The sequence below is a fragment of the Protopterus annectens genome, chromosome 5.part0 (assembly GCF_019279795.1).
Source record: "Protopterus annectens isolate FY-2018-M chromosome 5.part0, PAN1.0, whole genome shotgun sequence".
NCBI classification, from domain to species: Eukaryota; Metazoa; Chordata; order Ceratodontiformes; family Protopteridae; genus Protopterus; species Protopterus annectens.
The window spans coordinates 1,351,672,055-1,351,698,755 of NC_056735.1; the positions used below are offsets into that span (position 1 = coordinate 1,351,672,055).

The 26,701-nt window shown below is 39.8% G+C and overlaps 1 protein-coding gene across 4 annotated transcripts in view; it reads right to left on the reverse strand.

The window, feature by feature from the left end:
- RAB30 (RAB30, member RAS oncogene family) overlaps positions 1–26,701 on the reverse strand; it is a 994,958-nt gene that overhangs the window by 121,469 nt on the left and 846,788 nt on the right. For all 4 annotated transcript variants that reach the window (XM_044071149.1, XM_044071148.1, XM_044071147.1 and 1 more), the window contains one exon: positions 24,712–24,795. In XM_044071149.1, the coding sequence (XP_043927084.1) occupies positions 24,712–24,795 (84 nt within the window). The remainder of the gene's footprint in view (positions 1–24,711; positions 24,796–26,701) is intronic.

Here is a 26,701-nt window from a genome sequence, read left to right on the forward strand (position 1 = left end):
GATCCTCCAAACACTCTATACTCAACCTGATTATTACAAACATACCAAACTCCATCTCCCATCACTAAGTGACCACTGCCCAATCACCTTTACAGTTATCAACCATCCTATAAAACTGCGACAACATTAAAAACCTTCAGAAACCATAGTCTCACTAATAATGACAAACCTAGAAAATCTTCCACAACTGGAACCATATACTTTCCTTACATGACCCTAATACAGCAGCTGTAAGCATAACTGACTTTTTACTCCAGCTGCTAGACAACTTCTCCCCACTCATCCACAGGGTTTATAAACCCACCAAAACTGAATGGCTATCCACTGAACTCAAACATCTTTCAAATCTAAGGGATGAAGCATTACAAAAACAGAAACAACCTCCCCACAAGTGGCAACTGCACCTCCTTTGCAGTTTTACATAACCTAGCCAAGAAGTTCATCATAAGGTACGAAAGAAATCTCAAAAGAAAGAAACAAATTATCCACTTACATTCCCCCAGACACTTTTGGAAAGAGGTTAACCTACTTACAGGTAGAAAGCCTCCTCATGATACCCTGTCTACAAACAGCATTCGATGTGGTACAACAAAAATTTCTCCAAAAGATTTCCTTAAAGAATTTTGCAGTCTCCTATCAATAGATTCCAAACTTCCCATAGATCATACATTACATACCCCACCACCCCTGATCCTCCTCTTTCACTTCAAATGCATATGTCCCAAATAAGTCTCTGCTCTACTTGAAAATAGTTCCACTGACACCCCTCCTGGGTCTGACAACATAATCCCTTGGTTCATATACCACTTTAGAGAGCATCTATGTCTTCCTCTCAACCACATATATAGTCTAAGTCTCAAACAAAGCACTATGCCACAGATTTGACAAACTGCTCTAATTAAACCCCTCCCAAAGCAATCCAATCCAAGAGACACCACTCACTTCTGTCCAATATTCACCCTCCCAATTTTGGGCAACCATCTCTCTATATATCCAGCAATACCACCTGCTCTTTTCCAAATTATATGAATTCTAGCATGGACAAAGTACTAAGATAGTTCTTTGGTCCCTAACTGTTGACATCTAGCTAATCTCTGATAGTGGCCTCATTACAGGCACCCTATTTACAAACCTGACATAGGCATTCGATCTCTGACCACTAACTTCTCCAAGACAAACTAATTGAAATAGGTGTCAGTCTAGATGCCACTCCCTGGTTTAAAAACTTCTTCACTGACAGACACTTCAAAGATATAATAGGATCCTCTCAATCAGAATCTGCACCTATTACCAAAGCTGTACCACAAGGAACCATTCTTGTCCCCCCCTCCTCTTCTCTATATTCATTAACAAATGTATAACAAACTTACACATGGAAATGGTTAATAAAGGTTATGACACACACAATATTTTAAGGAACATAGGTGAGGTGCAGTCTCTTAGATCTAGCACAGCTAAACCATATTTTTTCTAGAAAGACACACCAGGCAATGAAGGACAAAAGAAAAGACTATAGAGTTCCCTTATATTACTCCTCTGATGTTTCTTCCTATATGAAAATCATTAAGAGACACTGAGGAATTTTAACAATGGACTGTGATATCAGTAAGGTGACATACGCTACCTCCAGATTTCTGTTTAGAAATATGAAATCATTGAAAAGGCAGCTTTCTTATCCCACCATGGATCTTGTGCAGCATAGAAATAAAGTTATGATGCCCTCCTGTGGTAGGTGTTCAATGTGCTCATACATTGATAGCAGTGCAAAATGTACACATCCAGACCAAAAAAGGCATTATGAGTTTCATATATTTGCTACCTGCAGTACCAAACATGTTGTTTATATAGCTCACTGTGAGAAATGTTCCAAATGTTATATAGGACAGACTGATAGGGCTTTAAGGGAGAGAATAAAGGAGCATGTTTATTATATACAAAAGAGAAGCACAACTAGTGCCTTGTCAAAACATGTACTGGCCACTGATTCTAGGCGCACATTTAAATTTCTTGTTATTGGTAGAATCTTTGAGACCATAAGGGGTGGAGATATAAGAAATCAAACAGAACAGATGGAAGCTAAATGGATTATCAAACCAGGAACCAAAAAACCAAAAATGTCCACAACGAAGAACCAGGTCCAAGACGAAAAAGGTTTAATGCATCCAAAAGACAAAGACAATAACAAAAACGATTGACCTAGGTTTCGTCCACAATAATACGGACTTCTTCAGAACATTAAACATACCCAAAACACCTCTTAAATAGCTTAATGAATGAATGAATACATATCATGTGACTTAGTCAATTAAAATGTTAAAGCACCCTTTACAATTAATTCAAAAAAATCTAACCATATATTAATTTCAAAATATAACAATACACTGACTACATCAAATAAATAAAAATAAATAAAATATATAAAACATGTTTGTAAAATATTATACTTTATATAAAAAAATTATTATGTATATGTATATATTTTTAATTTAGATGTAAATGTTAATTCGTTAAAATATGTGTGTGTAAAAAATAAATAAATAAACTAACATATAAACATAAATCTTTATGTTTATACCTATAAGTAACAATTACTATGATCCTTGTAAGGAATATAATATGATTTGACATCAAAAACCTTTGCACTGCTATGCCCTACCTTTAATATGCTTAAGTTTAAGCACAGGCTTTACAGTGCAATATTCATTTAGACCAGGGAAATTGTGTGCATTCAACTTTAATTGCCATTTTAGTTCACTTAAATCTAAATGCACATCCAAAATTCTACCTTGCTGGTCACGATTTATTTGCTGTAAGATACAAAATTTGAATGAATGATCATGATGGTCCAATACATCTCTAGCCATAGCATTAGTGGGTTTTAGATGTTTCATATCTAAAAGATGTTCCCTAATCCTCTCTCTAAATAGCCTACTCGTTTTCCCAACATAGAAGGCCGTACAACCCAAACACTTAGCAAGATAAACAACATTCTTACTATAACAATTAAAATGACCCATGATATATATCTGCTGATTATTAACTTCTAATTTACTCCCAGTTGTTAAAATATATGAACATATGGTACATCTCCCACATTTGAAATTACCAATTTCCCTATTAATAGTAACATTTTTATACAAGGAAAATGTTTCAAAGATTTTTTTAAAAGATAAATCTTTCTTAAACACAATTTTAGGAGCATCCATAAATTTAGAACCAACATTCCTATCCAATTACAAAATTTCCCAATTTTTTAATATCACCCTTGTAATATAATCTGAATCATCGTTATAAGTTAAAATGTACATCAAAGGGGAATTTCCTGTATCAAAAGTAGACCCAGGCCTTACCGAATCTATTATTACACTATCAGAGTATACATTTATAAAAAACACTTTGTCTCTTTTTTATTACTTCATGTAATAAATTCATACATAATTCCTCCGGATAGCCTCTATTCAAAAACATAGAAACCATATAATATAATTCATCGACAAATTATTTTTCTTCACTGACCATCCTGGCCGCCCTAACCATCTGGCCCTTAACAATAGCCTTCTTTTGGTGGCCGGGATGCCAACTACTGTAATGAAGATAAGAATTTGAAAAAGTAGGCTTCCTATAAATTTTTGATTTTAACTTACCCTGTATCTGATCCAAGGTTAATCTAACATCCAAATATGTGATAGTGTCTGTATTAAATTCATGTGTGAAATTTAAGAACCAAACCGTATTATTAATGTACTCAATAAAGGCTTCCATAATATTCAAATCACCCTCCCAAATAATAAATATATCATCCAAAAAGCGTGTATACAATTTGATATACTTATTAAATGTGCTGGTGAATAAAAAATGCTCTTCCCAATATGTCATAATATAATTGGCATATGTGGGAGCACAGGAAGCTCCCATAGCCACTCCTTTGTTTTGCCTAAAATAATGCCCCTCAAAAAACACAAAATTATTATACAACACTACTTCCATTAGTCTGATCATGGTATTAATTTGTTCTTGGTTAAACATCCCTGTTACTCCCAGTTGGTCCTCTAACCATACCAACCCTGTGTCTTGTGGGATTGCTGTAAACAAATTACATACATCAATGGTTAAAAATGTAATATTACTATTAATGTTAAAACCTTTTAACTTCTCCAAAAAATCCCAAGAATCTTTAATTATACGAGGAAAACATTTCAAGCCCTTCTTCATATGATAATCTAAATATTGACTAATAAAACAAGTTTTACTTCGCTTGCCATCCACAATAGGTCTAAATTGCACATTATCTAGTCCTTTGTGGATTTTAGGAATACCAAAAATTCCACTCACCACTGGGTATGAATTACACATAAAATTATATTCATGTTTGGTTATTTCATCCTGAAACAACATATCCTCTAATAAAATATCCACTTTTTTATGTGCAATATTAATTTCATTTATACTAATCTCATCGTAATTATCATCCAACAACATAACCATCATGATGCTAATATAATCATTATTATCTACAATCACAACTCCATTACCTTTATCAGGCTTCATGATGCGTATATTTCCAATTTTTCCTACCGCATCTAGAAGGGCTTGTTCTTCCTTAGTCATATTCACATATACTTGCCTCTCATGATGTCTATAATATTCCCTTATATCCATCTCCCACATTTTTTCATAAGTGGATATCATGGGATTTAAAGGGGGATTAAATAAACTTGATTTTCGTAATGTATCATGTTTGTCCACAGACTGTATATTACTATCCCCTTCACAATAAATTCTCAAATTCATTTTACGTGTGAATAATTTTAATTCTATAAGTGTATCTGCCAAAGAGCCTGTTCTACAAGGAATAAAAGTAAAACCTTTAGAAAAAAGAATAACAAACTCTGTATTAAACGAAAAATGAGAGTAATTATATAGTTTAAAATCATGGACACTATTTTCAATAATAATAGGATTACATAAAATACCCTGCTGTGTCTGATGTACCATATCCATCTCTAATTCAAGTGAATCAATATCCACTTCCCCGCTATTAGACTTAATGGGACTATCATATTGTTAAGATTTTTGATTAATAATGCCTATGGCTTTCATGGTGTCAACATCCTGAATATTCTCACAAAATTGAGTAGTTACATTTACTTCTTTAACATTTCCTATTGGGTCAAGTAAAAAATCTTGATTAACATAAAAATCATTAATACACACATCAATTTGATCTATGACATTAACTTCTGAACAAGAAACACAAACCAATTCATTCCCACTTCCATTTCTCATTGAATACATACTTAAATCCATTAATTCAGATTCTATTTGTGTAAACGAAAGTCCGTTGTCAAGTAAACTAAACTTAGTAGCATTTGTTGTCCCAGAATTGATCACAAAATTGTTACTAATAGAACAATAATTAATGTCCATTGCATCATTGTCTGTAATATTATAAAAAGAGTCATTCTCAACACAGTCAGTATAATTCAGTTCAAAATTCACATCAAAAGGGCTTACCGTCTCATTCACATAATTATTAACCAGTTGTTTACGAAGAATGGGCTTACCCATTACATCATCCACTTCACTTATAACCGTTGAAAATGAACGAATCATCTTCTGGGTCTCCACTGTTCGTTCTGGGGTTTTCCGTTGTAATATCTCTTCTTGGGTCGGGCTCCCATCTGACCAAAATCCCGTAATACATATCCTTGTTTTGGATTCTTTCCAAGCGTCTTAAACTGTCCGCTAAAGGGCTGGAACCTTCAACGCTTGAATCTTTATCCCCTGTACGCATATCCGGTGTATTCGTCATCTCGCCTTCTATCTCCTGATTGGCTGTCCCTTCCCGACTACTATGCCTACCAGAACCAACCTTAGATTGCGGATATACTTGGCCCGTTTCATATGTTTTAATGTCCCTCTGAATTTTATTTAATTTTCTTTTATATATTGCATCACAACTATGATCCACTTCATTTAATATATTGGTATAATTGGTATAATAATGCCCAAACAACAGATCTTTTACAATGGCGTCATTGATGGTTTCAAGTTCAGTCAAATAACCATCAATTTTATATTTATTATATTTTACCATAATCTCCATTATGGCAATCCCTGTTTTATTAAACAATTCATGCAATTCTTTAATCATATCTTGATTTCCATCTATCCCATTCGGGTAGCTCCATACACGTAAGCCTTTCGGCATCAAAGCTAGTTCAATGTTTTTACACAGGTAACTATTCTCAAGTTGAGTTCTTTTTAATTTAAATAATTTAGCTTCAAAGTTTTTAAGCTGTTCAGCCAGAGTTTTGTTACCTTTTACTTCAGAATGGTCAAAAGAATTGCCTCCCATATTAAAGCTAAATTTACAATTTCTCCATCGCTCACTATCCACTTTGTCCATTTCGGACTTTCCACCAGAAAAGTTTTTATTATTACTATGAACGCCACTAATGTTGTTAGGATTATTGTCATTTCTATTATTCATATTTGGTGTTGCTTGGGTTAGCAGCATTCCCAAAGTACTACTCATTGGTGAAGTTGAACCAATATTTTGTTTCTCTAATAATGTCTGTATATGGGCAGAATGTTCTATTAACTGCTCCTTAATTTGCTGCAATAAACCCAGAATATCCGCCGAGGAACCAAGATTCTCCATAAGACTGACTCAACAAACCAGGAACCAAAAAACCAAAAATGTCCACAACGAAAAACCAGGTCTAAGACGAAAAAGGTTTAATGCATCCAAAAGACAAAGACAATAACAAAAACGATTGACCTAGGTTTCGTCCACAATAATACGGACTTCTTCAGAACATTAAACATACCCAAAACACCTCTTAAATAGCTTAATGAATGAATGAATACATATCATGTGACTTAGTCAATTAAAAAGTCCGTATTATTGTGGACGAAACCTAGGTCAATCGTTTTTGTTATTGTCTTTGTCTTTTGGATGCATTAAACCTTTTTCGTCTTGGACCTGGTTCTTCATTGTGGACTAAATAGATTATCAGGCTGAGAGTAGATTTTAGGCATGGGTTGAATTAATTTGTACCCCTAAAACCCAAATTGAAATGAAGACCACTAGCCAAATGACAGTATTTTTCTTTGCATCTTAAATATTATATATGTTTGTTGTCTTGTTAGCTAAATTAGTATTTTGACCTGCTTATAGGAAGTTTTATATAGTTTTTATGTTGCATTTATATGCACATTTTATATTCTGTTTAAATAGCATATATTTAGCTATGTTTCTTTAAATTATGTGGTCATGTGACTCAACACTGTTTTACTTATCTGTTTAAAAGCTAGTTTGTTATAGTGTGTTTGTTATCAGATGAAGCAGCAGTAGCTGTGAAAGCGCTTATGACCTATAATAAATTAAGTTTTTAACCTGGAGAGTCGTGACTTCCTTGGGTCCATCAGTGTTCTTGGATTATTTGCTTTTATTTTTTATACTCAGCCAGGAAATATAGCAAAGCTGCTGGCTGATAAATTCAACTCAAACTTCATTTCCCCATCAACCACAGTTGCCCACCAAGAAATACTCTCCACAACTCCTCTGCCAATTACCACCAACAAGCAGGCAGTCTCAGTGCTTTCTAAAGCTAAAAATACAGCATCAATGGATCCCAACGATATATGATTGCTTCTTAAATAGTTTCAATCAGCACCTATCAGGCCCAATAGGATTTCTATTTAACCACATCCTCCGGACTGGCATTGTTCTGATACAGTGGAGAACAGCATTGGTCATATCTCTCTGCATAAGGGAGGACCATCAACTGACCTGGGAAATTACAGATCCATAAGCTTGACTAGTGTTGTCTGTGTTTACTACTATAATCAGGAATGCACTTCATTTATTAGCATTATAGAGAATTTATGGATTCAAAGTGTTTCAATATCGAAAGTAAACTTGACGAACTTGCAATAACAACATCCGGAATGCCAATGTACTTCAATGGCCACATTTTCATAACATCGAATACCAAACTATCGGTATTAAAATGGTTTAACACTGGGACATGAAATTGTTGTTATTTACAATTCGCAACATGATGAAATGCACAAGTGCATTTCTGGATTTTAATAGTAAACCATTTTGTTTGTAAGACCATGGAAAGAATAATCATGGACCTGATAAAGACATAGGAAACCTCTAAACATTAGACCCGAACCAATCTGGCTTCATCAAGGGCAGGTTATGCCAACTAAATCTGGTTTACCTCTTTGAGAAAGTCACTAAGGTGATAGATGATGGCAAAACAGTGCATATTACCTACCTCAAGCTGCCCAAGGCATCTGACACAATTCCCCACTCGAGTATTATAATTAAACTCACAAAAATCCCTATGTCACCAGATAGATAACCAATTGGCTCAAGGACAGGACACGTGGTTAAATTGGGCGATTCAAGTTCCAGCAACAGGTCAGTTACTAGTGGTGTGACATAGGGCTCAGTGCTGGGACCACTCCTGTTTGGAGTTTACTTCTCAGACACCAAGGAGGTCTCAGGATGACAAAGTTTACAGACGACTGCAAGCCTAGGGCAATCACTGAATCCCCCAATGAAGTAGATATCCTTCAGGAGGGTCTAAATCAGGCAAATGATTGGTGTCAGAACCTCAGCCTGAAATTAAATGTGAAGAAATGCATTATCATGCCCTTTGTGAAATCAAATACCACTCTAACTACAACATTAACAACATACCCCTATGGGCAGACTCAGAGGTAAGGGAAATAGGTACACAGGTAAAGAACAACCTAAACATTGACAGTCACGTGTCCACAATAGTGAAGAAGTCATTCTATGTGGCACAACTTATAAGTAAAGGTATGGTATCCAGATCCAGGGAGATTGTAGTCCCACTATACACAGCCCTCATTAGACCAATAATCAAGTACAATGTGTGGAATGTACTTGACTCGCCACTTATAACAGCTGGAGTGAACTCAGAGGTTCCTCACTAACAAACTACAGGGTGTAAACAACATGTCCTATGTGGACAGACTGAAAGCCCTTTCCCTTTACTCTTTCTCCTATCGACTATTAAGGGGTGACCTATGCCTGACATAAGGCACTCACAAATCTAGCCTTGAGGGAGCTGCTACATACCCGCAAACAAACAGTACAAGAGTCACCTGGTCCAGGCATCTAAACTTAGTCAGTGTGTGTCAAACAGAACATGCTGGAGAGACAGCTACATGTCCCAGAGATTATCCTTTCTTTGGAATCTTCTTCTTTCTGCTGTTCCCATTAGGGGTCACCACAGCAGATATCTGTTTCCATTTCTTTCTGTCCTCTGCATCTTGCTCTGTTGCACCAATCACCTGCATGTCCTCTCTCACCACATCTATAAACCCTATCTTAGGCCTTCCTCTTTTCCTCTTACCTTGCAGCTTCATCCTTAGCATAATTTTCCCAATGTACTCAGCATCTCTCCTCAGCACATGTCCAAACCAACGCAATCTCACCTCTCTGGCTTTGTCTCCAAACCATCCAACGTGAACTGACCCTCTAATATACTGATTCCTAATTCTGTCCATCCTTATACCCAGTGCAAATCTTATCATCTTTAACTCTGCCATCTCTAGCTCTGACTCCTGCCTTTTTGTCAATGCTACCGTCTCCAACCCATATAACACAGCTGGTCTGACTACCCTCTCGTAGACCTTCCCTTTCACTCTTACTGGTACCTGTCTGTCACAAATCACTCCTGACACTCTTCTCCACCAACTCCACCCTGCCTGTACTCTCTTCATCACCTCTCTTCCACACTCACCATTACTTTGAACTGTTGATCCCAAGTATTTAAACTCATCCATATTTTGTCAACTCTACTCCCTGCATCCTCACTATTCCTCTATCCTCCCTCTCATTCACACACATATATTCTTAGTCCTGCTGACCTTCATTCCTCTCCTCTCTAGAGCATATCTCCACCTCTCCAGGGTCTCCTAAACATATTCCCTACTCTCACTACAGATCACAATGTCATCCGCAAACATCATAGTCCAAGGGGACTCCTGTCTGATCTCGTCTGTCAACCTGTCCATTACCATTGCAAGCAGAGTCCTTCTCTGGTCCTCTTCAAGACCAGTCTGGATCGATGGATGGTGAACTGTAAATTCACACCTGGGGTGGCACCTATGTCCCTTATGGGTAAGGGCAATCTGTAAAATAACTCAATGCACAGGCACAAACCCATGCCATCCTCCTGCCCCTAGGGGCCATACACCAGGTTAAATCAGGCTGCACTGGCTAGGCTTGTAAAGGCTCATGAGCCATTAGCCTAGTAATCTCCTATGAATCTATAAGTATTTAATGCATATAGAGAGTACTAAAACTACATGATGAGACAGATTGATACCCTTTCATTTTGTGCACTTACTCTATTCAAATCAGGGACATGGAGAGCCAGAGCCTCTCCCAGCAAACAACAGATGTGCATCAGGAAACAATCATGAATGAGATAACAGTCCAGTAAAAGGCACATGCACAAACTATGCACCAAATGCACACACTAGGGGCAATTTGGAAAATCACAAATTCACTTACCTGCATGTCTTATGGACGTATGAGGAAAGTACAGTTGTGTACACTTACCATAAATGTAGATGTTCGAGTGTATTCACTGTTGCAGTCATCACACTTGGGTCATCTGCCTGCAGGTAGCCCTCAGTCTGCCTGAATACCAGAGTCTTGGGATTTCTGCGTCGGATGCTGTCGCTTCTTCCATGATGTCAGGATGTTAGGGGTATAAAACATGCAGCCGACACCATTACATCAGTTTTTCTTGCCCCAGATGTCAGGAGCCCCCAAAATAGGAAGCAATTATATGGTGTGGAACACCTACAGTAAAAAAAAAAAATGCAATAGCAATAGGATATGGCCAAAAAGAGGATAGGCAGAAAGTCTAGAAAAGCCAGGGGGCTGGAACGAGGGTAACCAGGACTGCAACAGTGAATACACTTGAACATCTACATTTATGGTAAGTGTACACAACTGTACTATGTTCTTCGTGTTTCACTGCTGCAGTCATCACACTTGGGGTGATTCCCAAAGCTGAGTAAGGGAAGAGGCAGTCAAGAAGTATTAGAGCTGGCTAGCAGGCCTTGTAAGACTGCTGTGTCAAATCCGGCTCTGGATTTAGAAAAGTCCGGTAAGTGGTAATGCTTGGTGAACGTGTGTACAGAACTCCAGGATGCAGCTTCCAGGATGTCCCTTTTAGGGGCTCCCCTGAGAAATGCTGTAGAAGTTGAGGTAGCCCTAGTGGAATGAGTTCTGATCCCCTTTGGGGTAGGTTTTTCATGGTGTTTGTAGCAGAAATGGATGCAGAGTGCTATCCATTTGGAAATGGTTTGCTTTGAAATGGCTTTGCCCTCTGCCCCTGTAGCAAAGCTGACTAGCAGCTGGTCAGATTTTCTGAAAGGCTTAGTCCTGTCAAGGTAGAACTTGAGCTGTCTGTGCACGTCCAAGGAGTGCAGGATCCTCTCCCCTTTATTCTGAGGATTAGGGAAAAAGGTTGGTAAATGGATGGGCTGGTTTAAAGCCACACTGGATACCACCTTGAGCATAAACGATGGGTTAGTCCTGATGGAGACCCTATCAGCCTGGAAAAATAAGGAAGGGCTCCACAGACATTAGTGCCTGTAGCTCAGACACTCTTCTTGCTGAAGTGATGACTGGAAGAAGGGCTGTTTTCCAAGAGAGGAATTTTAACTCTGCTGTAGCTGCAGGTACAAAAGGGGGAAGTGTGAGCTTCTCTAGCACAAAGTTAAGGTCCCAGGAAGGGGTGGGAGCTCTCCTCGAGGGTCTTGAATTGTTAGCTCCTCTCAGGAACTGTTTGATCAGAGGGTGAGAAAGGAGAGGTGGCTCCGTATTGCAATGAGCTGAGATGGCCGAAGCATGAATCTTAATTGATGAGAAGGAAAGGCCTTTGTGGAGCAGCTCTGCTAGGTAAACTAGAATTTGAGGTAAGGGGGGCACGGCAGTGCCCTTTCCTAGAGACTGGCTCCCAGAACAGTATATTTTCCAATTTTCTGAATAGGGTTTCCTAGTACTAGGCCTTCTGGCCTCAAGAATGACATCCAGCACCTGTTTGCTGAGGGTTGCTGGTGGTGTGTTCAGGGAAGAATTCAGGCTGCAATGTTCAGTGTTTGCAGCTGAGGATGCAAAACCTGTCCTTCCTGCTGGGACAGCAGGGAGGGGGTCTGATGTAGGTGCCAGTGTGGCACTGCTGCAACAACTGCGTAGGAGTGAGTACCAGTGCAGGCATGGCCAGTCTGGTGCAATAAGGATTGAACCTGGTCTGTCCTGCTTGATCTTGAGTAGTACTTTTGAGAGGAGGGGCAGAGGGGGAAGGGCATATATTGAGAGTTTTTCCCATGTAAAGGCTAGGGCATCCACTCGCCAGGCTTGGCTGTGGGGATTTCTGGTGCAAAATTTGCTCAATTGATTGTCTTGGGGGGAGGCAAAGAAGTCCAGCCTAGGTGTCCCCCACCTGGTGATTAGAAGTTTGAATGAGTTGGGTTCCAATTTCCACTTGTGTGAGTCCAACAGATTTCTGCTTAAGTCATCTGACAGTGAATTTTGTTTGCCTGGCAGGAACTGAGCTTGCAGGTGCACCTGGCTGCTCAAGGCTGTGTTCCACAGGGACATGGCTAACCTGCAGAGTGGGTAGGAATGAGTTCCCCCTTGCTTGTTTATGTACCACATAACTGTGGTGTTGTCTGCCTTTATCAAGAGTTGTCCTGGAAGGATAAGATATTAGAAGGCTGTCAGAGCATTCTGTACAGCTAACATTTCTTTTTGATTGATATGCAGGTGAATTTGTCCTGGGCTCCATTTGCCTTGAATGCATATGCCTGCCATGTGAGCCTCCCATGCATAGTCTGATGCACCTGTTGTCAGGGTTTGGTGTTGAGTGAAAGGAAGTCCCTTGTTGTGGTTGCAAGCCTCTGCCCACCACAGGAACTCTGCCCTTAGACAAGGAATGATAGGAATCAGTGTTTCCAAGTCCTGAGAGTGTTGACACCAGAGACTTTTTAAGTACCACTGAAGTTTCCTCATATGCAGTCCTGCATATGGAATTATTAGAATGCATGAGGCCATGAACCCTAGGTCTTGCAGTATTTTTATTTGCAGATAGCTAGGTCTTAGTGACCATTAGTTTGAAGCAGTTTGTCAAATGAACCTGCTTTTCTGCAGTGAGGAATGCCATCTGGGAAGTTGTGTTCAAGCTTGCTCCCAGGAATACAATCTTTTCGCTGGGCACCAGATGTGATTTCTTTTCAGTGATGGTGTACCCCAGAGAAGTTAAAAGTCTCTTTACAAATGCCAGGTGCTGAAGCAGCAATTCCTGACTGTCCGCCTGAATCAGGCAATCATCCATGTATGGGTAAATTTGAATATTTCTCTGCCTGCCGTATGCAATGGCTGGAGCCAGGTACTTTGTGAATACCCTGGGCGCAGTAGATAAGCCAAAGGGAAGTGCCGAGAACTGATAGTGCATAGAGCTTGCCCTGAAACGTAGGTATTTCCTGCAAGATTCCCTTATGGGGATGTGCATATAAACTTTTTTAAGTCTAGGGTGACTAGCCACGAGACCTTGGCTAACACAGGAAGCAGCTGTTGTAGTGTAAGCATTTTGAATTTTAGGACCACCAGGGAGGTTTTGAGAATGGACATATCCAAGATAGGGCACCATGAGCTCTCTTTTCAGGGCACCAGGAACAGTGTGGAATAGAAACCCTGTCCCCTTTGCTCTATTGGAAGAGGTTGAATAGCCCTGATACTGACAAGAGAAAGAACTTGCTTTTGAGCCTCTGCCCACTGGTTTGGAGGAAGGTCTGGCAACCCACATGGGGCTATCAGCGATAGGGACTAGAATCTGTATCCCAGTGATACAATGCTTAGGACCCATTGGTCCTGGGTAATGTACATCCCACTTTTTGCATGCAGGTCAAGTTTTCCTCCTAGGGGTGCAAGTACTTGGGCATGGCTGGGAAGGATGACAGACGAGTCATTGTGAACTTTTTCCATAAGGGGGTGGCTTACCACTCCCTGTTTCTGAGGTGGGAGCACTCCATTGCTAAGATCTCTGAATACCCTGAGACTGTAGTCTTGGTGGTCTGTTGCCCCTGGGCTTGGCCTGAGAAGGACTGGAAAGGACCAGTTTTTAGAAGCCAATGCCTACTGAATCTAGGTGGCTGTACCTGTAAGAAATCTTTAACAGTTTGCATAGATGTAGCTTTTTCCTCCATCTTTTTAAGAACTTCTGCTTTTGTGCCAAACAAACGTTCCTGGTTTAATGGAGCATCTAGTAATTTTGCTTTGACATGGTCTGGTAAGATTTGTTCTTTCAGCCAAGCATGCCTTCTCAGTACAGACCCAGTGACAGCAGCCCTGCAAGATGCTTCTTAGGCATCAAAGCCACACTGTATAAAGTATGTTTACTAACTTGGTTTGCAGAATGCATTAACTCTTGTAAATCTTTATTCTATGCACAATCTGGAAGCAACAACATTTATTGTTTAATTAGTTCCATAATATGCTGCTGGTACTTCATCATGTGAAACTGGCAATTTAAAGTCCTTATGGCAATAGTTGCAGAGGTACCCCATCTGCCTAATGCTCTAGAATCCCTGTCCGAAGGAGTAGGGTGTTTGGCTGTAGTAGTCTTAATACCTTTATGTCTCTTGGAAATGATCTCTGGATCCACAGTGGGATTCTTAAAGAGAATTTTGTGTGAGTCAGGTACTCTGTAGTACCTGTCAGATTTTCTAGGGGCTGGTGGTAAAGTATCAGGAGTAAGACTGGATTCCATGAAGACATCATCTACAATATCCAGGGCAGAGAGTGTAGCTAGAGGTCTGTGCTGAGGCAAGTCTAAACATTCTCTGAGTCTCTTTTTGGACTGTGGGTAGTCCTGGCATTCCCAGCAGAAATGCTCTCTTAAGGTATGAAAGGTTTCACCAAAAGAAAAGTCATCTGGAGGGGAGGCAGAGGGAATGGAATCCTCTGCATCTGAATCCTCATAGATACAAATATGACTCTGTCATTGTCCATGTTGGAGTGAATGGCTTGAGACGTACCTCCCTGGAATACATGAAAAGAGACATGGAAGAGCTCTCGGATCATGTGGCCCAGGCAGGTATGACCCTAGCTCTGAGTAGCATCCTGCCTTCGCACAGAATTATACCACAATATAAGGACAAAATGATTGACTTCAACAATTGGCTAAGCTTCTGGTGTCATTCAAAGGGGATACAGTATCTGTCTGCCTGGGATGACATGATTGACAGACCATGATGCTTTGCCAGAGATGGTCTGTACCTGTCGCCCCTGGGATTCAGGTTATTGGCAAAGGCTCTTGCCACCCCTATAGTGCCTTTTTTAGGCAAAGTTCAAAGGACAAAACCACCACTGTAACAGGTACAAGCATGCAAAATCTGAAGGTAATGCTACTCAATGCTAGAAGTCTAAATCTCAAAATGCACTCTCTCGAGGCACTCCTAAAAATGGAGAACATCGATATCTGTGCAGCAACTGAGACTTGGTTCGAGGCTCCAGAGAGCACCCCTGCAATACGAGGCTACAACTCTTACCACACTTTCAGGCCACCAAACCAGGATCGAAACACTAAAGGTGGAAGAGTATCCATATTCACCAAGGATATTCACACCACCAGGTTAGTTGCCCAACACAATGCGTCTGAAATTCTCCAGGTGCCACTAACACTAGGTAAGACTGCAATCCAAATTGTAGCTTGCTACAGATCCCCCACCATGCCCCAAGATTCTCAGTACACCTTTCTAAACATACTGGAAAATGTTAATGTACAACCAAACACCCTAATACTGGGTGATTTCAACTACCCTGTCATTAACTGGGAAAACTACTCATGTACCAACACCTTTGCCCAATGGTTCTTGGAATTCATAAATTCCAATCCCCAGGATCAACTAATCCACAGTCCCACCAGGGGCTCCAATATCCTAGACTTGGTCATTACCAACATGAGAAATCGATGCTCCACACTGTAGTAAGAATCTTTGTGTTCAACATCTTTGTATCCTGTATAGGAAGGGTTAAAATGTGAAACTACATTGCGTGCAAAGAAATAAGCTAAAATGAGTTGTTTTTCTTGTAAGGAATTTGCTGACCAGAAAGGAATGCACAGATGCTACTTTGGTCCAGGCACAGGCCTATCTTGGGACTGACCTCTGACCAAGGAGGAGTGCATAGATGTTACCTTGATGTAGGCACCAACTTATCTTGTGTCTGACTTTTTACCATCTAAGGCTCCAGTGAGTGAATTTATAGCCTTGACTGAAATTCCTTGTCTAGTAACCAGCTGCTGTGTATGCACAAAAGAGGGTATAAAAACCCATGTAAAGTGTGTAGAAATTAGACTGCTGGCAACCAAGAACTTTGTGGCAGGTCTCCATGCATGTAAAATAAACTCTTTTTTGGCCTACCTTTTTTGCTGCGTGATTCTTCCAGTATATGTTAAGAGTATTAAAATCTTTTGACACACACCTATGGTCACCCCCTTGTTGGTCACATCAGACCATAAGCTAATCACCCTTAACATCCACATCCCCCCCCCCAGTAAGAAAACCTCCATAAAAAAACTTCTCCAAAGCTAACTTTATGCTACTCAAGTCAGAAGTTACAAACTTCATGACACCCATGCAGACAGGAACTAAAAGTTCGATTGCTGAGTCCTACACTAAGGCACTGTACAAGCACATCCACTCATGCATGAATCGTGCCATCCCAAATAGATCCAAGATGCTCTCCTCCAAAAAAAGGAAGCCAATCTGGTGGTCCCCTGCCATAAACAAACTTTACAACAAAAGGAAGAAACTGTTGCAGAAAAAATGAAAATCCCAGGATGCAAAAAACTCCCTTACCAGCCTCAGTAAGAAGCTGAGATCCTTCATAAAATCCTCCAAAGCTAGTTATGAAAATAAAATTGCCAAAGATTCCAAAGACAACCACAAGGCATTCTATAACTATGTCAAGAATCTAAATGGCAATGCTCAGATCTGCTCTGAGCTACAACAGAATGGCATTAAATATACTAATCCCAAGGATATTGCCAATATCCTGGCAGGTCGATTCAGTGCCAACTGTATCCCCCTCTCACCCCCTAAAAGGCCCATCTCAATACCGGAAGATTGTCAAATTCTGGTAATAACGGCCACACAGGTAAAAAACGCACTCTCCAAAGCTAAGAATACAGCATCCATGGGACCAAATGACATCCCAGGCTGTGTACTATGTGAACTACAAAATTAACTGGCACCTCACCTAAGTGTCAAGTTTAATCATACCCTCACCTCAGGCTTCATGCCCACTGAGTGGCACACTGCTACAGTTATCCCACTCCACAAGGGGGGATCCACCTTGGATCCCGGGAACTACCGCCCCATCAGTCTGACGAGCCTGATCTGCAAGGTCATGGAACTTATAAACAAAGACATTGGCAACCTTAAAACACTGGACCCCACCCAGTTTGGGTTTGTGAAGGGCCAATTTTGTCTCCTGAACCTGATTGACTTTTTCGACTCAGTCTCCAGAGCACTGGATGAGGGTAAGGCAGTCCACACAGCCTATCTGGAACTCGCTAAGGCCTTTGACACCATCCCCCACTCTGGAATCATAGATAAACTTACTAAACTGCGCATTAATCACTATGTCACACGATGGGTTGCCAACTGGCTTACTGACAGAACCCACACTGTAAAAGTAGCGGACTCCAAATCCAGCTCCAGACAAGTGACAAGTGGAGTACCTCAGGGTTCTGTCCTGGGAACTCTCTTGTATGGCATCTACTTCTCTGAAGTACAGGCCAACACTAAGGGACTCTGGCTAACAAAGTTCGCAGATGACTGCAAACTGGTAGCCATTATTGAATCCCCAAATGATATCAATACTCTACAAAAGGGCCTTACAGAAACAGATGCTTGGTGCCAGAGCCATGGGCTCAAGCTCAATGCCAAGAAATGTATAGTTATCCCCTTTGGGAAAAAACATGTACCCATGAATTACCACATAGGTGGCAGTATACTAAACACCGAAAGTGTGATAAGAGTCTTAGGGACACAGGCGGACAATGGTCTCACCTTCAATAACCACATCGCCACAACAGTCAGGAAATCCTTCTATGTGGCACACATCATCACTAAGGGCTTTTCATCCAGAAAAAAGGAGGTCATTGTCCCACTGTACTCATCCCTCATTAGACCCATTATAGAATACAACACCCCATTTGGTATGTACCTCTCAAGACATCTGCAACAACTGGAAAGGCTGCAGAAATACCTCACTAAAAGAATCACAGGCCTAAAGCAGATGCCCTATGCTGACCACCTTAAAAAACTCCAGCTATACTCTGTCGCATATCATCGCTGTGCAGGCACCGGCTTCTGAGGGTATATTCTGACCTTCTGATGTTCGTATTAAACCGACATCTTCGTTTTTGACTTAAACTACCGAGTTTCTCAGGCCCAGAGTTCACACTACGCCTGGAAAACTGATGATTAAAGTGCATGCCCAAGCTCCCATGCCTCAGAAACAAATGCTTAGAATGGCTGAAGACCTTATAACTTTAATTAGGGCAAGCCAACCTTCCCCCTGTATAAGACAAAGGATTGATTTTCCTTCTGATTCTACAGACCACGAGTCCGATGACTCTGATCCCTCTGACCCCAGGGATCACGTCAGTTGCCCTGCTAGACAGGGGTCCAGGGAAGTAAATAGTGTGGGAAGAAATAGCTAGGGAATTGTTATGGCTAGGTTTGTATAGGCCCTAGGGCCGATAGCCTAGTACCAACCTATCTCTGCTTAACATACAAGGCCATGTAAAATCCAGAGCTGCTGGACATGCTACACTTAAAGAAATCCCAATCCCTCAGACCCGCATGCACAAGGGATCTAAACCTTGTCATCACAATAAACAAAACATGCTGGAGGGATAGGATGCTGACCCAGAGACTCCCCATTCTCTGGAATAGACTGCCCATACATGTCAAGCAGAGCACCTCTTTGGCCCTCTTCAAAAGGAACCTTGATGATTAGATGGGAGAAAGGAAATTCACCCCAGGGATCATGTCAGTCGCCCTGCTAGACAGGGGTCCAGGGAAGTAAATACTGTGGGAAGAAATAGCCAGGGAATTGTTATGGCTAGGCTTGTATAGGCCCTAGGGCCAGTAGCCTAGTACCAACCTATGAACCTATGATAAGGAAATGTCTTGGTGATCAGAGTCATCGGACTCGTGGTCTGTAGAATCAGAAGGAAAATCAATCCTTTGTCTTATACAGGGGGAAGGTTGGCTTCCCCTAATTAAAGTTATAAGGTCTTCAGTCATTCTAAGCATTTGTTTCTGAGGCATGGGAGCTTGGGCATGCACTTTAATCGTCGGTTTTCTAGGCGTAGTGCGAACTCTGGGCCTGAGAAACTCGGTAGCTTAAGTCAAAAACGAAGATGTCGGTTTAATACGAACATCAGAAGGTCAGAATACACCCTCAGAAGCCAGTGCCTGCACAGCGGCTCCGGACCCATCCAAGGTAGAGACATCCGCAGGTTCCATAGTCGAAGATGCATCTCGCGGCATACCGGACACCGAATGGGTCTCAGCAGAGGCCTGTGAATCTGTAGAAGCGGGTATCAGGGGCTGCAAAGGCACCTCACTGAGTACCAGCCTGTGTGGTCTGTCTCCATCTTTATCCTTACGTTTTTTCGGAAGATCGGTAGTCGGACAGCTTATCGAAGCCATTTCGGAATATGGAGAGTGAAAGAATTTAGTGACAAAGATAGCCCGACGATGAACAGTTCGGCCGTTAAACATGGCACAAAACCTACAGCGAGGAACTTCGTGGTCTGGGCCTAAACAGGTGATGCAGTAAGAGTGAAAATCTCTGTGAGGTATTTGCTTTCCACAGGCAAGGCAATTGTTAACTTTTTCTGACATTGGCTAGAGCAAGAAGAAAGGATCCCCAACAGGGTACTTAGCTTTAGAAGACTTCAGGTTTGAAGCTCGAAAAATGAAAATTTCAGGTAGCGGCCTACTGGCACTTGCGAACTGCTTCTGCTTTGGGCTCCCGCGCAGCAAGAAAAGCTGATGTAATGGCATTAGCTGCATGTTTTATACCCCTGACATCATGGAAGAGGCGACAGCATCTGACACAGAAATCCCAAGACTCTGGCATTTGGGCCGACTGAGGTCTACCTGCAGGCAGATAACCCAAGTGTAATGACTGCAACAGTGAAACGCGAAGAACATCCAGGACACCCGAGCAAATAATTACACAGACACAAAGAAACATTCAAACTCCACCAAGAAGGTATGACATCTGGGATCAGAACCAGAGATCCAAATGGAGTGAACTGGTTACAATAGCAATGTCTTAATCTTATGTCTGTAAGTGTGTTTATCCTGCACTGTTTCACTGTGGGTATCATAAGTTTTGCATAAATGCCAAATATGTTCATTAGTTATGAACCTTTAATAAGTATTTTCAAAACCGGTTCTACATAAAAGCATCAAATGTTTTCTTCCATGAACTGCTATTCGTCAAAAGCAAAAGTTCTATTAAGCGAATGCTAACTTCGCCGAAATTCAAATTGTCGAATTGCCGTAGTTGGCCAACACTGCAGACATTGCAATAACCTGGTGAATAAAAAAATATAACCTACTGAACTGTATAATAGTACCCTTGAAATGTAAACATTAAGTGAAAATAGAATACTTCTTCAACTGTACCCAACATGAAAGTAAAACAGCACCTTAAATGAAACCCTATACATCCCAACACAGACTACAGTAAAAATAAAATACCATTAATGATGCACAAGGCAGAATGAGCTAATTTATCTATACTTTTAGAAGTAGAGTGATAGCTGTTAGGAAAGATTGCACATCAAAGCTGTCTCTATTTTCAAGCACTAGTTGTAGAGGTTTATACCTCTCCACAGGTTTACGTTTTCTGGAGAAGGAGGACATCCTGCCAATAACTGCAAACATAATTCTTTGACTCTATTCTGCTCCCTAGCAAGTACAGACAGGACAGCAGGAATATCACAGATTCTCCTCTCTAGTAAACAACAAACTCATCTAGGCTAGCCCTCTACATAAGTCTGTGTATGTGACAAGAACAGTTCATTAAAAGCTGAAATATTCCAGAATTTAATAGGAAACAAGGGGAAATCTTGACTGACTAGCACTACGAATACTAACTTTATGTGGAAAACCTAACCCGTAACATCTGCAAAGAACATTAGAATATCTTTATCCTCGGCTGGAAATGACTTTGATAGCTCAGAAAATGCAGCTACAACTTCAGTTTCTTGCAAGAATGAGAAAACAACTAGTTTTTTTTACACATAGTTGAAAAGTCATAGATCTACCATAAACGGATGATAACCTTAAAGCTTGAACTTTTCACCATATGTTTTGAGCAAAATGAAAAAGACACCCTTTGCATCCAGCTTCACTAATATTGCTGCTAATACTTTTAACTGCAGCAAGTTCAAAGCCACAGAGCACATACTTCACATCTGCAGTTACCTCACAAGTAGCAAGTAAGTAGAAAATACATTCTCACATGTAGTAAGCTTTCATAGATTCTTAGTCATCAAACAGTGCACTAGTGGAAGACATTTCATGATACTGCCATATGACACTAATCCATGTGTACTAAAATGTGTCTACATAAACTCCCTTTACACTAGTGGAAAACATTTTGTGGTACCACCATATGAGACTAATCCATGTATACTAAAAAGTTGTCTACATAAACCCCCATTAGTTAAATACACACCATCCATAAACCATATTGGCGTGGTACATAAATTATGTAAATTTTCTTTAGTTGAAAAAAACAGAGCATGCATAACTGTATGGATATCAACCATACTCTTTTGCATAAATGTCCACCATTGTAAATTACAACTACTTAGAGATACTCTGCTAATACAGACGTGTGGCATTTTTGCTATTTGATAGCATTGTTCTCCATTTAACACAATTAACTTGTTGCAACATAGCTTTTCTATTCAATAAACAAACTGTACTTTATAAAGACCTACCAGCAACAAAATCTACAATTACACAAGGAGTATCTCTACATAACATAACTTTCTCTTTCAGCTGACTGCACGCTATATATTTTTCATCGTCAGCAGGATCAGATTTATGGTAACATGTAATGGACTTTAAAAGTTCCTCGTTATCAATAACACTTTTACTAATAGCAATTTCTTTACACTTTTCTTTATACTTTAAACAACAACACCAGTATTTCTTATATTTGGCTACCTTCTCTAGACTGTAGAGATAGCCATCAATATTCAACATATCCCTGTTCCTCTGAGATTTAATAATGTGGTACAGACCTTCTAACACACCAAGAATGCTGTGTGATGTTTCAGCCATAACAGCAGTTTAGAGACTGCCCTATGCATATCGGAAGTTCACACTGATACTACTTATATACTACCTTTACAAGGTGAATTGTCATACATTGTATTTCATTTTAAAAGCATGTTTTCATACAACACTATTGCAAAGTAGATTATTTTTTACAGTTACAGTGCATTCTCACAGGTATAAAATACATATTTGATAAAGTTTGATATGTATGCGATTGCTTTATACTCTATTCCTAAGTAAGTGTTGATGTCGTAACACAGTACGTATCACTCTGCTAGCAACTGGCCAAATAATGCAACTCGATGTGTTAATATTCGCTAAAAGAAATGTTTGCTGAATGAAACATTCTCTCTTGTGGTCTCGATGAATAGCAGTTCGTGGAAGAAAACGTTCGATTTTTTGACATAGACCTGTCAAAACCAGCTGCTGAGAAATAATTGTTTTTGAAAGCACAATAAAACATAATGTAAACAGAACTGTTTTAATGCAGTACCCCACCAATGAGTGTGCGCATGTGTGCAGACACACACACACACACACACACACACACACACACACACACACACACACACACACACACACATCTTCTTTAAAGAACCATCAGTAAGACCATCACTTTTTATCTAAGGCAAGAAGAGCTTTGCATCAATCCCTGATCTGCTGACAGATGTAAACAGAAACAGAGATATCTGCAGAGTGAATATGGCAAACATGCTTTTAAGAAATTCATTAGCTATGCTGTGTGTTAGCAATAGGCTTTGGAAGGACTTGAAGGGAGTAATAGCACACAAACATATCAGTGGTCAAATTCTCTGTAACAAACAATGTTTCATAAACAGTGTAACAGTACACAAACTGGCATCTAATAACAGATGGGAACAGTACAGCTCACCAAAGCTGTCAAGTTTTCTTTACCAATAAACCAGGCACAAATCACAGTGTCTCACTCTTCTTCCTCTCCAAGCCTTTCACAAAATGTAAGTGAAGTATTCCCCTGTATATCTGCTAGACATCAACTTTAGGGAAATACTACTGGTGGTGTAAAGAAATACATTTCTCATACCTAACTACATTTCTACTGTAGTACCTGACAACATTGTGACCACTTATACTGAAATTATGCACAAAATGACACTGTTAGAGCTAGTTATGTAAGGCCCTTTTCTGATGTCTGTAAATATTAATTATTATAGTCCAGGTTATAAATTAGATACGAGATCACAAAAGAAGGAGGATGCCACTACTGCAGCAGTTTATTAAATCAGCAGGGGGACAAGCATAGAATTCTATATTAAGGCTCCTTAAAATACTCAAAGTAAGCAGTAAAGTTAAATAACAATATGGATTACTGAAGATGTTTTATTTTCTTGTTTAGATTTATTAACTGGGCTAGAACACTGATCAACATGGACCTATTTCATTTCCTGACCAGAAATCAGTTTTTCTAAGTGACAGTCCATATAAAGGTATAGGGCAAGAATTGCTGTCATATAACCAAATGAAAGAACAATATATTGAAACTTTAAGGAAATGACTGAACAAAGTCCCAAAAGCCATAAAATGGAGCAGGATGTTTTTATTTTGAACTATGGTCTCATTATTATAAAAATACTGCTACATGCAGGATTTGGGGAAGAGCAAGAAACATGAAAACCATTGTGACTACTCACAAATCGTGTATGTGCTTCCTACTTCTCAGCCTCAAAGCATTAAGAATCATGGCACTGGCCTTTAAAAATCACAGCAGAGTCATTTTTCACAATAGAAGGTCTTTATACTCCAGACCCTATATAGTTTGTAGCAGTGAAACTTTGTACAGACTTAGTTTATGTACTTAATAAAGTATGTACTCATAAACAGGCCTAACTTTATGAGAAACAACATAAAATAGAGGAGCAGAGCTAAATCTGAGGGCCAAAATCATACTACTATGCTGAAATCATAGCGGTTGAAAGGTATGATCTGACTGCTTGCCATGTAAGTTATTATCTGATTTTTTATGACTTACACACATGGCCATGCGTATGTAAAGTTCAGTGCTAAGAGCCTTCCAAGCAGATTTTCACTGAATATCACTTGCAAAGTAACATGCGTAAACATTTGAGACTATATAATCTGCTGTAGCATCATTTTTATGACAAGATGACAATGGTGAGAAATGACGAGTAATGGAAATGAAGTACTGTGAAAAGAGGATGCAGTAATTCCAACTTTTAACAAAACATGAGCAGTCCTTTGAGAAATCTTAAGGCTTACCTTTACTTTTTCACCACTGATTTCAACAGTTTTAATCATGAAGTCAACTCCAATTGTGGCTCCTTGACCAGGCGGGAAAAGGCCCTAATAAAAATCAATACTCAGTTGGTACATTTGTTGATTCATTTACTTACTTTTTTATTAAGGTTTTGCTAGATTACAGTCCTCTTATTTTCTTATAAAAGACTGTAGTACTAATGTCCTTGAAAATATGCCTTCACTTTACTACAGTCTGTTTTCTAGTTAAACAAGCTGAAATCACACAAAAACCTATCTGATATATATATATATATTTACATACAAAATCTCATGCACAAATACTGATATCACTTATTATATTTGCACTGTCTGCTCATCAGATACAAACCATACACAATCACATACTTTTCTGTCCAAGCATACGCTAATAATAAACGTATAAACTGTGTTCATTTATGCACATTTCTGAAAAATCCATCACTTTTGGTGCAGTGTATATACTCCATACATATATATAGTATACACACACACACACACACACACACACACACACATTATATGTATATCACTTTCCAGTAGTTTATTATGTTTTGCTTTCTGAAAATATAGACAGGACCAGAGTTGCTTATTGCACTGCATCTTCTTAGCAGATGGTTTTGTGAACCAGATGGAAAAGTGGGTTTTGGAAAGTACTTTATCAAGAACAATTGTCATTATTTTTTGTTCAAAATGAAAAAAAAAGTATTACGTACACATGAATAAAGTACAGTTTTGTACCTACCATAAATGTAGATGTTCGAGTGTTCACACTGCTGCAGTCATCACACTTGGGTTATCCTGCCGTCAGGCGGTCCCGCAGTCGGCCAGAGTTCCAAAGTCTTGGTCCGGCGTTGGTTGCTATCGCTTCTTCCCTGACGTCAGTGTGCCAGGGGTATATAAGATGCATCCGACGCCATTTTCTTCAGTTTTTCTTGCCCCAGATGTCAGGTGCCCCCAATAGGTAGGCAATACATATTGCTAATAAAAAATATACATATAAAATAAAAACAATACCTTCAGTTACAAGCAAATACACCACAAAGGTTGTATAGGATAGAAAGGTATAGATAAGTCCAGCTAGTTCAGAGGGGATGGAGGGAGGGTAACCTGGACTGCAGCAGTGTGAACACTCGAACATCTACATTTATGGTAGGTACAAAACTGTACTATGTTCATCGTGTTACACTGCTGCAGTCATTACACTTGGGTAGAATCCCAAAGCTAAGGTTGGGTGGCTGGTCTATAAAGAGTTAGGATTGGCTATGAGGCTCTGCAGAACTGCAGTGGCAAATCCTGCTCTGGATTTAGAGTAAAGAGGCAGGTGGTAATGCTTGGTAAAGGTGTGCACTGAACTCCAAGTTGCAGCCTCCAAAATTTCCTTGGTAGGTACTCCTCTGAGAAAGGCTGTTGAAGTGGCTGTTGCCCTGGTGGAATGTGGCCTAATGGTATTTGGGACTGATTTTCCATGCTGTGTGTAGCAGTAACGAATACAGTGTCCTATCCATTTGGATATAGTCTGCTTTGAGATAGCCTTGCCCTGTGATCCTGCAGCATATGCTATAAACAGTTGCTCACTTTTCCTGAAAGCTTTTGTTGTGTCCAAGTAAAAGCATAGCTGCCTGTGTATGTTCAAAGAATGCAGAAGTTTCTCCCCTTTATTCTGGGGGTTTGGATAAAAAGTTGGCAAATGGATGGTTTGGTTAAGAGCCACACTAGATATCACCTTTGGCATAAAGGTAAGGTTTGTCCTTAAAGAAACCCTGTCCTGATGAAAAATTATAAAAGGTTCCACTGCCATTAATGCCTGTAGCTCTGAGACTCTTCGTGCTGAAGTTACTGCCAGGAGCAGAGCTATTTTCCATGATAAAAATTTTAGATCGGCTGTATTGGCTGGCTTAAAAGATGGTAGGGTCAGTTTTTCCAAAACGAAATTGAGGTCCCAAGTCGGTGTTGGTGCTCTCTGGGGCGGTCT